General features: G+C 39.9%; 1 protein-coding gene across 1 annotated transcript; it reads left to right on the top strand.

The window, feature by feature from the left end:
• The first annotated feature begins 1022 nt into the window (after positions 1 to 1022).
• On the top strand, positions 1023 to 12798 carry CNDP1 (carnosine dipeptidase 1). Its single transcript, XM_074573594.1, has 11 exons — positions 1023 to 1103; positions 1576 to 1719; positions 3249 to 3411; positions 4563 to 4651; positions 6606 to 6803; positions 8292 to 8376; positions 8941 to 9101; positions 10556 to 10720; positions 10897 to 11038; positions 11434 to 11581; positions 12442 to 12798. Exons 1-11 carry the CDS (start codon positions 1026 to 1028, stop codon positions 12545 to 12547), a joined length of 1479 nt encoding a protein of 492 aa, XP_074429695.1. The 5' UTR covers positions 1023 to 1025; the 3' UTR covers positions 12548 to 12798.
• Positions 12799 to 13486: the final 688 nt, after the last annotated feature.

Genomic DNA, 13486 nt, shown 5'->3' with positions numbered 1-13486 from the left:
GGAACATGGAAAATGGGGCCCATCCTTCATACAGCCAGGATCTCCAGCCAAAACAAACAATGTTTCCCTCCTCTTGTTCATCACACTGGGGTTTTCAATCTTTCTTCTCTGTCAAAGAAACATAATTGAAATGATTAATATTAGCATAGCCTATCAGCTTAGCAACACATCACAGTTAAGGAATTATGGATGGATGTGCAACTGCACGTTTAGTTACCAGTATAGAATATTTTTAGAAACAAAGTGTTGGTGTTTGACCTTGGAGTCCATCCCACTGCACAACTCAATAGAGCAGCTATTCTGAATTCAGTCCAGCCAAGTACTGAGCTCTCCAAGTAGTACTCTGCTAACACTGATTCAAGGTACTGCAGGAGAAACTTCAAGGAAACAGAAAGGGAAAACTGCAGGAAGGAAGAAAAACACTTTTTAAAATCTTACGTTTTTCAAATCTTCGCTCATCTTGTCAAAAACAAGACGGCAGAGAGGTTTGCAAGTACTAAATGAATTCTACACTTACCAAGTGTTTCCATATTGACAGCTTTTATTCAAGAACAGAAGCTATTTGTTGTCCAATACTTTCCAGTGTCAGGATTGTTATTCCTTATTCATGTAGAATACGCAGCGTGTGTCAGTGAATCCATTCTCCCTTCTTCTAGAAACCAAGGAAAAGAAGGACGAATCTCCTGGGCCACTGTTGTGTGTTGGTGTTTGCAAGTCTTCCCCTGGGGTTGTTTCCCCGGAACATACAGTTTGATGTTTGGTCAATGAGTCTGTGGTCATTTTTTCCACTTTCTTCTAGAAACTTGACCATGAGTTGACTGCAGGTTCTATGCGATTAAAATAATTAAGGTATACTTTCTCCTGGCTTGAAGGACTTAAATGAGACTTAAATAGGCTCAGCACTTTGCAGTTTATGCTTTCTAGCACTGAAAGGAAGGGCCTATTGCAGGATGTCTCTAACATCTGGAATTTTATCCTTAACTTTCAGATAGCATCTGTCTCAGCCTTGCACCATTAAGGCAGGAATGTCCTCCTCATCCTCTTCTGTGTTGGAGATGGAGATTTTCCAGTACATTGATGCACATCAAAGTGATTTCATCGAGGTAAGAACTACATTGCAGTGAAATGACTGGAGCACGGAACTGATATCCCGGAGTCCCGTGCTCTATGTGCAAAATGAGTGTTCGCCAATAAGGTAACGAGCAGGGCTCCAGGTCAGGTGTGTCACGTGATCTCCAAAAAGCAAGGTCGCAAGTCTGTGCTGGGGACCCTCTGGGCAGAAGAGGGATCTACATGGAGCTCCATGGACCAGGTGGCTGTGGGCATCCTTCGAGCGTGCGCAGATAGGCTGCACTGAGCCAAATGCACCCACACGGGAGAACTGGCAAATCCTCACTAGTGAAACAAATCAAACAAAAAAACCAAACCAACCAAACAAAAAAACACCAACCACCCATGATATTTCTGTGATGGGATGGAAATGAAACCATCCTTCAGTGTGACACTTCTTGTTTCAAAGGCCAAACACCGCAGCATCCTGGGTGATTTAACTGCGCTGCTTTCCTTCCTGTGCAGGATCTCAAGGAATGGGTGGCTGTGGAAAGCGATTCTGTTCAACCAGATCTGAGGAAAGAAGTAATACGAATGATGGCATTGGCAGCAGACAGACTTTCAGCGCTGGGAGCCACTGTTAATTCAGTAAACGTGGGGTCACATCAGGTGCTTGTCTGATTCTTGCATTTAAAACATCATATTTGCACATGTGGTTTACCTATTACATATACATGGCACTGAAAGTATGTTATGACTTACTGATATTTTTTGGTAGCTCAATAACAATTTCTCAATAGTCCCATAGCTACGTGATACCTGCTGAAATCAGTCCCTCCTCAGACTGTCTGAGAACAGACTTGGGGGAGACCACACAGACAATCCAAATACAAACAGACGTTCCCTGCCTAGCAGGGACAGTTTGACATTTAACTGGAGGGAAGCAGCTTGCAAATGTAAAAGGTCTGAGTCTCTACCAGCGCTTGTTTTTACCTTCTTCTGAGTAACGAAGCATGATAGTTAATGTGTTAGTTCATCAACGAAGTCTCTGTGTGAAGGAGGTAGCTTTTGTGAGGAGTGTAAAAACTCCCAGACAGAAAGGGCTGGCTATCTTCAGCATTGTCTTTGATTTTGGGAGCTTCTGACAAATGCTCCAAGCCATTTTCCCAATGATAGTTGGAAAGCAACAGGCAAGAGTCAATATTTGAGAAATCTTTGTCTCTAGTTCACTTACCTTTACTGTAGCTGGGGGCTCTTTCCTGCCCCGGGCTGTTAGATTCCTATTCTAACAGGAATTCAAATGTTCAGTAATAGCGATTCCTTTTTTCCTTCCTCTGAGGCTTCTGAGGAGGATCCCAAGAGTCTTAGCCCAAGGACCTTGCAGCACTGCAATACTTTCATATTTCAGGTTATGTCATTTAATAGTTGTAATGAACGCCTTTAAAATTAAAACCTTAGCATGCAGTTATGATTGCCAAAATATATAGCAACAGCCTGTGTCAAAGCTGTGCTTTTGCTGTGCAACAGACTGATATTAGTGGTGAATAAAAGGGATTACACACATGCCTTCACGTCTTATTTCTCTCTCCTGTGAGACACCCAGCCTCTCTTGGCCAATGTGGAGATCTGTTCTGCACAGCGGTAAGTTACAGGATTAGTTCAGAGCCTTCACCTGTTTTGAAAACAGTCTGAAATAGCTGCTGCTGCCTCCTGCCAGCAAAACTTTATTTTGTTTCTGTATTTGAAGTTACAGGCCTCCTGTAACTGTCCTCCATGAACTGCCCATGGCAAAATCAAACCCCAAATTAGTTTGTGTGGCTTTGGACTATTTCAGTGTCACAACATATGCTATTGCCACTCCAGAACAGTCAGCTTTGTCTTCTCCGGTGCTGGGAAGTAAGAGTTTAGTAACGAGGGCATTTATGACAGTAAAATGCTAGAAGAGCTCCATAAAGTCTCTACAGAACCTAAATAGATAGGGAGAAATCTTAATTTCTCTGGGTAGGTTAGAGCTGAATTCAAAGTCAGATTTGTGGACCTGATCAAATCAGAGCCAACTGAGCATGTAGAAGTATTTTCAATACTGAGAATGCCAGGGTGGGTTTTACATAACATTTGCAAGTTTTCAAGGGTTTGGTGTTCCTTTGTGTTTTGATTTGGGTTTTTTTTTCTAAAAAAAAAAAAATATTTCTCTGCAGTTGCCTGATGGCAAGGACCTCCCACTACCTCCTGTGATTCTCGGGGAACTGGGGAAGGATCCACAAAACCCCACTGTATGTTTCTATGGTCATGTAGATGTGCAGCCTGCCAAAAAGGAAGATGGCTGGAAAACTGACCCTTACATGCTGACAGAAATCAATGGTATGTATCTGGTCATATTTTTTCTATTGTTATTTGAATACATGACTCTCAGATTTTTTTGAGTAGAAAGAGGCTCCCTATATGTTTAACCACAGGATGAGGACTTCTCCCATGGACATCTGTGAGACAAATCCAGTGGCTTTGAGTCTTGATGACCATGCTGTGAATAATGAGACCCATCAGTGGTTGCTTAACATTTGGTGTGGAAGAGCCACATGAGGTTAATTCCGCTTTATATTGAATAGAGGATCCAGTTCTGCTTTAAAAATCTCGTTGGGCTGTTGGATCAGCTATTAAACCCCCTAGCGCTTCCTGTTCTTGCTTCATAATCCTTTATGAAGCCTGCCATGCTGGAGCTAAGGAGCGCTAGTGGTAGAAGAATGAGAGTCCCCCCCTTAATGTACTCATCCTTCCACTACAGCCAGCTGAGCGTGAAAAGCTCCGTTCACTTGAAGGACCAAAATTAAGGATGGAGGGTCCGCAGGGAGTAAGACCAAGAACCCAGGAATACTGATTCCCAGTCCTGTCCTATACCCATTAAATCGCCCTTTCCCATCTCTTGGGAGCAGTTTGAAATATGCCTACTGGGTTAACTCTTCTGCCTCCAGTGGGGACTGCTGGTAATAAATCTGGTATTGTCAATCCACAGATTTATCTGTATATGAAATAAGATTTATCTGTATATGAAACTGAAATCTGTCCCTACATATAACTGTACAGTCAAATGCTTAAAAAAAAAAAGTGTCTAGATTTGTGCTTTATACTTGTACTGGGGTATTTGTCTGTGGGGTTTTTGCTGCTTGTTACCTGGGCTGGCTGATGTGCGCAGAAGCTGCATATTGTGGAAACTCTCCAGGCATGTCTGGTGTGAAGAAACAGCTCCTAAGAACAAAAGTGAAGCTCAGAAATTGGCATGTAGCAGAAACTACAGTATGATGTATATAAAAGGGGATGGGAGAGGGAGGGGGGGAAGTGTTCTCTGGAAAACACCCATCACCTTATTTAAAACAGGTCAATGAAATCCTGATTCTTTTGACACTTCACTTGACACGCCACTACAGCTTCTGGGGCAATAGGAATTTGCTGATTACATTGAAGTGATGAGAGAGGTTTCAAAGATTGCTTAAAAACTTTCCTCTTTCCTTTTTAAGGAAATCTTTATGGGCGCGGAGCAACAGATAATAAAGGACCTGTCTTAGCTTGGATAAATGCAGTGGAAACATTTAGAGCCTTGAAATTAGTAGGTATTAATGAGGAATTATTATTGTTGTTGTTGCTTTATAAAATCTCTCTGGAGGGATGCATTTACCTTCCTGTGAGTTAGATGATATGTCTCTGTACCAACAGACTACGTGCATTTTGAAATATTAGCTTATTTCTAATGCTATATCCAGGGCACCGGTCCCACCCCAGTAAGAATCTGTCCTTGAGCATTTCTGTTTTGAACAGTCTGTATGCAGTGTAAATATGGTATTGCTGTCATTGCCCTGTGGAGGAAAACACACTGGGGGAAGCATTCTATATGTATATTACATACATTAAACAGCTTTGATACCCTATTCTCTGGAAAGCTTTTAAAATGGTAAAATACCGTACAGCACAGATGGGTCATGAAGACTCATCTCGGCTGTCACATTCTGCCAGTCTTTGATTTTGTCTACCTACAAGTCACTTTCAATTTATGTGTGTGCATGAAGAGAACAAGTATGGAAAAAATGCTACACAGAATGGGCTGTTCTTTCAATGATGTATTAAAGTTATCAAAGCAAAAGCTTTGACCGCGTGCATTAACCAAGTACAAATATATGCATTTGTAGTGTGACATATCTCTAAGAATCAAACTTTTGCCTAAATTGTTACAGTGACCAACGCAGTTATTTTTAAATCAGTCTGCATATTTAACAATTTGAGGCTAGTTGTATCCCCAATGCAAAGCTAAAGCAACATATGGTCTAAGCTTAAACTTGGTTAGTGAGCATCCTTTAAGGTGAATTTGCATGACACAATTTGTTCGATTGTTGAGAAACAGTTTTGTTCCTCTGTTATGACATTATGGCACAAACTGAGTTTAAGTCTTGACTTTTAAAGTCCTTTTGCAACCTTCTGGAAAACTGATCATTTTCCTTGCATCAATAGTACTGAATTGACCTCAGTGTCTCTTAAGTGCTAGCAAACCTACACCTTATTTGCATACAGATTAGCTGGTACAAGCGGATATGGCTATGGGGCTGTCCTTCTGTGTCTCTTCAGTTTTTCAAATCACTAATAACTACTTCAGCATTTTAACAAGCAAGCAGAAAGAAATATTTGTTATTTGAAGCCCTTCCCAGAAGACAGCACAGACCATCAAACAATATTCATGAACAGTTTGTTTCTAAATTTTTTTTGTGGTCATTCGATGAACCATTGGTAAGCCCATCCATAACACAAGTTCATTTAATTCTACACATTTGTTCCTGCATTTAATCTGAGCATTCAATCAAAAGATAAAACATCTTAAAAGCTGTAATGAGAAAATGAATTGGAATGGGAAACTAAGCTCAAATTTATTTCTCCTATGGGATGTGTCAGCATTTCTAACTTGCACTATTCCATAATAAAAGTTCTCTTAATTACCCTTGGAAATACATCCTTATGAACTAGCAGGCAAATGGATTCATGACTGCTAAAAGGACAATTATAGTAGAATCACCAGCAGCATTTTTACCGCTGTGTGACTAACTCTGGAGATAGATAACATGTTGGGAAAACCGCAGCAGTAGACCTCTGCCAGTGGTTCCCCCATGGCCCCTAACAGCGGAAATATGAGGCAGGAAATTTTCTGTGAAAATGCAACTGTTATTAGGCAGGCTTTCCAAAGCAATTAGAATACTTAATAGTACTGAGAGAAATCCCATTTTATGAGACAGGCCAGCAAGTTTTCTGGAAACACAAGGAAAAAAGATAGCACTTAGGGTTTCCTTCAAAAAAGAAATGTACAGAAAAACATGAAGATGAACAAGTATTTCTGTGAAACTACACGTGTATATTTATCAATGTCCTTTTGACTGAAGCAAGCTATATATCCTATGTCCTTCTTTTCCTAACACAACATGTACTGCAAGCCAGTCTGCTTTTGATTTTATTTTTTTTTTAAGATTTTTTATTTTTGAAAATGCTTGTTCCTTACCTAGGCTTCTTTAATGTTCATTTAGGCTATGCCAGTAAACTTCAAGTTTGTAATTGAAGGCATGGAAGAAGCAGGGTCCTTGGGGCTAGAAAAATTACTTGAAGAAAAACAGTGCTTTTTCTCTGACGTTGATTATATTGTGATTTCGGACAACCTCTGGCTCAGCAACAGGAAGCCTGCCCTTACGTATGGGAGTCGGGGAAATGCCTGCTTCTGCGTGGAGGTAAGGGACGCAGGTTGATTTGAACTGGGCCCCTGGCCAGAGAGCAGCGAGGTGTACCTGTAGCCACATCTATATCTGCATGTAGAGCAAGACTGAGAGCAAGCTTGATATTTACCAATACAGACCTTTCTTCCCTATCCTTTTTCGCTTGTGGAGATTTCCCCCCTCGTTTCAGTTCAGTTAACCTTCTTTACTTCCATTAACTTTTCTTCAGTCATCGTTTCTCCACTTAGGCTCTCTCTCCTTGATCCCTTTCCTATCCCATTACTCTCCTGCTGCTCTCCCAGTCTATTCTCATCACCCTTGCTGCACATCAACTCTCTTCTCTTGCAGCATCATCCCTACACCCCCTGACTCTCATTCTCACTCCAAAACCATTTCTTCTGCAGCTCTGCCCTTTTTGCAGCAGATACTGCTTACTGCAATGTATCTGCCTCAAGGGGCTCAATTTAGTTGGATCCCTGGGTTTAAAAGCCGCACAAAATTTTTGTAACCATTGGCAAAAGCAAATAAGAGTGCACTGTAGTATATTTAGCAGCCAACATGAGCTACTGTGAAATGAAGAGCAGAAATTTCTCATCTGGAAACTTCCTGATGAAGCATAAAAGGAACTCAGAGAGAAGATTAAAGAACTAGAGAACTGAAGAAAAATCTGCATTAACCTTTATGTCTGAAATAGAATGAAATTTGTTTTTAACCAAAAGAGCCTCAGCAGCCTTGATTCAATTCCTCTAAGTCTTGGTTGAGAAAAATGACGCTATTAAAACATCAAAAATGATCTCTGCCTGCTACCAGACAGTGGGCTGTAATGAGGTTTTGAGAAGAATAAACAAGTTTGTTGCAGGAAAATAGTTTATGATAAACTTGCATATGAAAATGTGTCTGGAAAAAGAACCCATTTAATAAACCAAATGCCTCTCTCTATTCTAAAGCCATATGATTCAAGAGACCTCTAAATTCTTATTTGTTGCATTCTGGAATTAAGCTTGGACATATATTTTTCTTAATGCAAAACAAGTAAGGTTCTTTCTTGCTTTTGTTATGAAGATTTTGCATTAAATAAAAAAGATAGAGAACTTGAAGAATTTATTCTGCAATGATAGAAACAGTAATATGCAAGTGTTTCACTTACGGTGTATTTAGTCTTACTGGAGCAAAGGAGGCAAGGGAGAGGGACTCTTGCTTTCAAATGCCTATGTGTGCTAAGACAGACAGCTGAATTTCTCTCTCTCTCTAGTGATTAACAAAAAAGTGCTATCTTCTCTTTACCAGAAGCAGATTGTTCCCAACATGATGTTTTCCGTTTTAGAAATAAACACATAATAATTTTCTATTCATTTGTGGCATCATTTAAAAAACCAAAGCCACCAGCTGCTGTGGGGAAAAAAACCCAACCAACCAAACAAAAAACCCAAACCAAACCAAAAAACCCACTCGCAGAAGAATAAGGTAGGGAGTGTTTATATGTAACCAGTGTTTTTGGTGCAGGTTGAATGCGGCAACAAGGACCTTCACTCTGGAACTTTTGGAGGCATCATTCATGAGCCACTGATGGACCTGATAGCTCTGCTGGGTAATAACATGCGCCATTGCTCAGGAGTAACTGGGGAACAACGGCTAGCAATCAGCCTAATGAAGATCAGTGCCATGTTTAATTGACCTGAGTAAGACAAGTCTAATTGACGCAAGATTCCCAGGTTTCTAAGTCTCAGCACAGCTACGGTGGCAGCAGCTGAGGAGGGGAATGTCCCCAGTAAGGCCAGGACCTCAGACATGTGCCCGTTACGCTGGTGTCAGTAGGTCAATCAAGAACATTGAAGGATTGCTGGCAACTCGAATACATACACATGTAATGAAACCTGACTTTTTAATGCTGATTTGTATCTTGGTAGGATGATGTTTTCACGTCAGCAGCTGTGCTGACCCATTACACACAAGCAGCAGCTCGGTGGTTCTCTTAATAAATATGAAAATACATCAGTGTAGGTGCCACAACTTCATGGATGCAAGCAGTTGCTAGTGGTTAGCTGTTAGGCTTACTTATTCGGTAAAGAATTAAGTAGAAGAGAAAAGGTGTGATTGCCGAGTGGGAAGAAATAGGTCCGGCTTGTCCTGATCTCTCTATCTTATTTTGTAGACAGCCTTGTGGATCCCACAGGTCGGATTCAGATCCCTGGAATCTACGACAGCGTTGCTGCCCTGACAGAGGAGGAGAGGAAATTGTATGAATCAATTGAGTTTGATCTAGAGGAACATAAAAATAATGGTGGCGTGAAAAAATTCCTTTATGGCACCAAGGTAACATAAAATCTGTATAAATGGTCAGCAGAAAGAATTTAAATCACCCATTTGTAGCATTTATGTATAGAGCCAAACTGAAAGATGTTTTCAGTCAATGGCAAACTCAAAATAAAATAAAGGAGTGCAGAGCATTAAAAGGTAAATAAAATTAATCTGCTGAAACTGCAAGCTACTGCAACTGGGGCAAATGACCCAAAATATGAACAATCGATGAAAAGGAATAATGCAAATTTAAGAGTTACTCCCCCTCTCTTGCACTGCAGGTCCTCTCCCCATCACGTAACCAGCCAAAGAAAATAAGCGTTAAAACCCCTGCACATGGGTTACACAGTAGAAAAGAAGTTGTATTTAGCTCTGAAGAAATGGGGAGGCAGTTTTAGGCAGATGTGTTTTGGGGTGGTTTTTATGTGTTTAATTCAGATTTTGATGTCTGCCAAGCATGCCAAAAAAGCACCCAAAGCTATAAGCCTCTCTTTGCCAGCATTTAAAAATTATATCCTAAATAAAAAAAGAGCGGGTCAGGCCTGGCTCAGAAAGATGTCTCTGCACAAGAGTGGCATCTGGGAGAAAGGGAAGAAGTGACTCGTGGTTTGTTTGTTTGTTTGTTTGTTTTTTTACCACTAATCTAATTATACTGGTTTAAGCTGTAATATGGATGCTTTTGTTTCCATGAAAAAGCTTCTGAATTAGTCTAAGCTAGACTGTAATAACCAGTAATACGGAAGTATCATGTAACTACACTAAATAAGTTTTGATGCTTTACCTATCTGAGGATGAAGTTGTGCAAATTTTATGTGTACATAAAGCTCTAGTCTCATGAAACTGGAGTAGAAGGAAAGGAGCCATGTCCTGGGGTTCTGCATGAAGTTCAATTTGTAACTTATATATTTCTCCTTTCTTCCTTAGAAAAAAGCATTTTCTTTTTTTTCTTACTTTTTTTCCTCGCCCTTATCTTCTCCAGAAAAATAGATCAACTTGGTTACTGAACATTATCATCTTACCTCTTGTATTATTTAATGCTTAATAGTAGAATTTCTTCTCTGGTATCACCTGGGAGGGGTCTGGCTAAACTGCTCACAGGTTTCTCCCGAGAGAGGTTCTGAGATCAACAGATGGTCAGATCAGAAGTTGTTCTGATTTCTCTTTGTACAAGAAAAATTTGCTTTCAAGATATTTTAAAATAATGCTCCACTTTTCTTGCTGTGCATGAAAAGCTGTTCTCATCCAAATATTTCTAAAAGTAAACAATTTTTTACTGAAAGAAATAGTATTTTTTAAAAAATGAAAAGACATGAGCGTGGGTTTAAATTCCAAATCAAACATCTTTAAAATACAGAGGTCTCCAGATACAAATTTTAGGATGGAAAAAGGTTGTTTCTTTGCATCAATTTATATCAGTTGTGAATGGCTCTGCTGTTATCCCTTATATTTTCAATGTTTTTTTTTTGAAGGAAGAAATACTTCTACACCTGTGGCGTTACCCTTCTCTTTCTATTCATGGGATTGAAGGAGCTTTTCATGAACCAGGAATTAAAACTGTCATTCCGGCAAAAGTCATTGGCAAATTCTCAATCCGTCAGGTCCCCCACATGGACCTTTCGGTTGTGAAACAACAGGTAAGACTCTACTGTGTAAACTAAGTCCTTCTTAGAACCTCACAAATTTACACCCAAAGTAGTAAACTCTATGTTTCTAATGTTTATTTGTTTCTGAGAGCAGAAGTGGGAACATGGGTGTAAGCTTGAGTTGCAAGAAGCTGAACAGTCCTGACCACGAAGTGTTTTCCGTGCAGGTGGTGGAGCACTTGGAGGGTGTCTTCTCCAAGAGGAACAGTCCAAACAAACTGAAAGTGTCTATGCCTTTGGGTGCGAAGCCCTGGCTCGCTGATATTAATGGTCCACTATATAAAGCAGCAAGAAGGGCGATAAAAAGAGGTGTGTTCTTTTTTCAGCCCTTAATATGTCTGCAAGTATGCAGGGGAATTATGCTCATCCATCGAGCAAAAGGGATTTCCTGATTCAGTGCTACAGTCACATCTCATGGATGTACGCATCTTATTGATTTTGATAGAGCAACTCAGCCACTGAGGCCTCCAACTCTTGCTGAATTGGGGTATATAGGAGTAGCCAGAAGACCTCATTTAGTTCTTTTGTGTACTGATACAAAGCCAGAGGTTTGTAGAGGGCAACTGATTCATGAAATCAATTGGCTACATGCTCAAAACAATTCCTACTCAGAAGCTCCGTGTTTGAGCACATAGGCAATAGTTGGTAGCTGAAGACAGCACCTTTATTTCACTTAATGAATTAATTCTTTCCATGTATTTCAGTTTTTGGAGAAGATCCAGATTTTATTCGGGATGGTTCAACAATTCCTGTTGCCAGAATGTTTCAGACTATAACGCAGAAAAGCGTGATGATGTTTCCGATTGGAGCAGCCGATGACGGGGAGCACTCCCAGAACGAGAAGATAAGCAGGTTTCTTTTATTGTCTATTTGCGCTATAAGAAAAGAGGGGAGAGCCAAAGTCCCCGCCTACCCACGCATAAGCACTTGCCAGATAGGAAGCTTTGCTCTCCACTGGACAGTCCCACACTACTGTCTCTTGCAAACTCATTGCTGTGCCAAGCGTAGAGCAAAATTCCCAATCTAATGCATACCACTATATACTTTTTATGAAATGTTTACTCAGCCTTTAAATAGATTGCACTGCCAGCTTTCATTTCACTGCCAATTAAATTGCTCTGGTCTGAAAGACGATGATGTAGACAGGCACCTTCCCGTCACAGCATTAATTTCAACATATTACAGTTGGACATACTCAGGCTAATAGTTACGTAAAGATTTTAATGGTTCTCGGTAGAAATGGATATAAAGGTCTATTTATATTACAGGGAGAAAAACTAGTGTAATTATATCAAAACTAGCTTAAACTTGCCACTTGTGTTCATTCTTTGAGGAGCCATGGTAAGATGTTCAGCGTGTTGCCTGAACATTTGTGCAGCTTCTGAGTCAAGTCACACCAAGCTTGAGCAACTGGAGAATCCTACAATATTTCTCAGTTTTGGTTTTTGTTGTCCCTCAGTATATCTTTAACCCTTGTGGCTACAGGCAATAGCAATTAGGAGATATAACACTTGAAAAAGTCTCCTCAGTGAATCCTTTAGAGGAATGACAATTGCAGGATGTCCACAATTTCTGTGCACTTGGTCCTTTTTTTGGGTGACAGATCTTGCAAATTCCTCGGAAGACTGAAAACTTCACTGGACTATATGCTGCGAATTTGAAGAGCAGAACAGCCTGACAGGGCTTCATTCTCTTTCTTTCCTTCTTCATAGACACAACTACATCGAAGGAACCAAAGTGTTTGCAGCCTTTTTCCTGGAGATATCAAAGCTACATCGGCAATTGTGTCAAACTTCCAACATGGAAACTAACAACTGACAGACCATTGCGAGAAAATCAGAAAAGCACTTTTTTAGTCTTAAGCTTTCCAACTTCCTGATCCGGAAAAACATACAAATCATATACTCAGTGGGTCTGAATTGGTGGAAAAAATAAATGCCATGCTATTACTTGCCATACTACTAAATGGTATGCGTTTGTGATCCAGTCAATCAAGTGAACTTATCCCTAATGCCATAAAATAGGGTTAGGGATAATTCATTCTTGCTGAGGGGAATATAGGAGCAGAAGGAATTTTGACATTTATTTTATTAAAACTACTTTGTTTCTGGTTTTTAGTATGCCTACGTTTCTGCTGCCTAGCTCATATGCCAGTTTCTGCATATGAGCGATTCTCAACTCTGTCGTTTCCTCCCTACTTTATACAAAGTTTCACTATTTCATTATTTGAAGAAAGATCCACTATCATGTTAGTTTCTTCCCTGTCCTTCACTGAAAGCTGTATATGGGGAATGCAATACAATGGGCTTACTGAATTTGATGCAAAGCCTTGCCTATGAACATTTACTTACAGGAATAATTGCTGAGGTGAACAGAACTGCAATAGTAAATAAACATTTCCAGGTCTGGATTCTGCCTTCCCCCTGCAGTTAGTCTAAATCTCCTCTTATTGTGCTGTGAGTGAAGTATTAAGAATCACTACATAATATGTTTCCATAATGTGACTTTCTTTTTGTACAACAGAAAAAAGTTTCTGTAAACATCTGTTCTAGCCAAAATCTGTCATCAGAAGGGTATTTTTCCACCCAATTTATTTTTACTTACTTTTAAAGCATCAGTTTGCATTAATAATTAAATTAAAGGCAAATGATATACTTTGAAATTAAAGCAATAGTTGAGAGTTCTGTTTGCTGTTTAGACAAAACATCTAGTATAAATTACATAATTCACTTCTCTATTTTTTTCAAAATGTGGGGT

The sequence above is a fragment of the Larus michahellis genome, chromosome 2, assembly GCF_964199755.1.
Source record: "Larus michahellis chromosome 2, bLarMic1.1, whole genome shotgun sequence".
Lineage (NCBI taxonomy): Eukaryota > Metazoa > Chordata > Aves > Charadriiformes > Laridae > Larus > Larus michahellis.
This window is presented reverse-complemented; position numbering and strand designations above follow the sequence as displayed.

Excerpts from the sequence above, each read along its gene's own strand:
- CNDP1 (XM_074573594.1), top strand. The coding sequence starts at position 1,026 with ATGTCCTCCTCATCCTCTTCTGTGTTGGAGATGGAGATTTTCCAGTAC. Across the intron at positions 1,104-1,575 it reads ATCAAAGTGATTTCATCGAG|GATCTCAAGGAATGGGTGGC; the intron begins GTAAGAACTACA and ends CTTCCTGTGCAG. Across the intron at positions 10,721-10,896 it reads TTTCGGTTGTGAAACAACAG|GTGGTGGAGCACTTGGAGGG; the intron begins GTAAGACTCTAC and ends TTTTCCGTGCAG.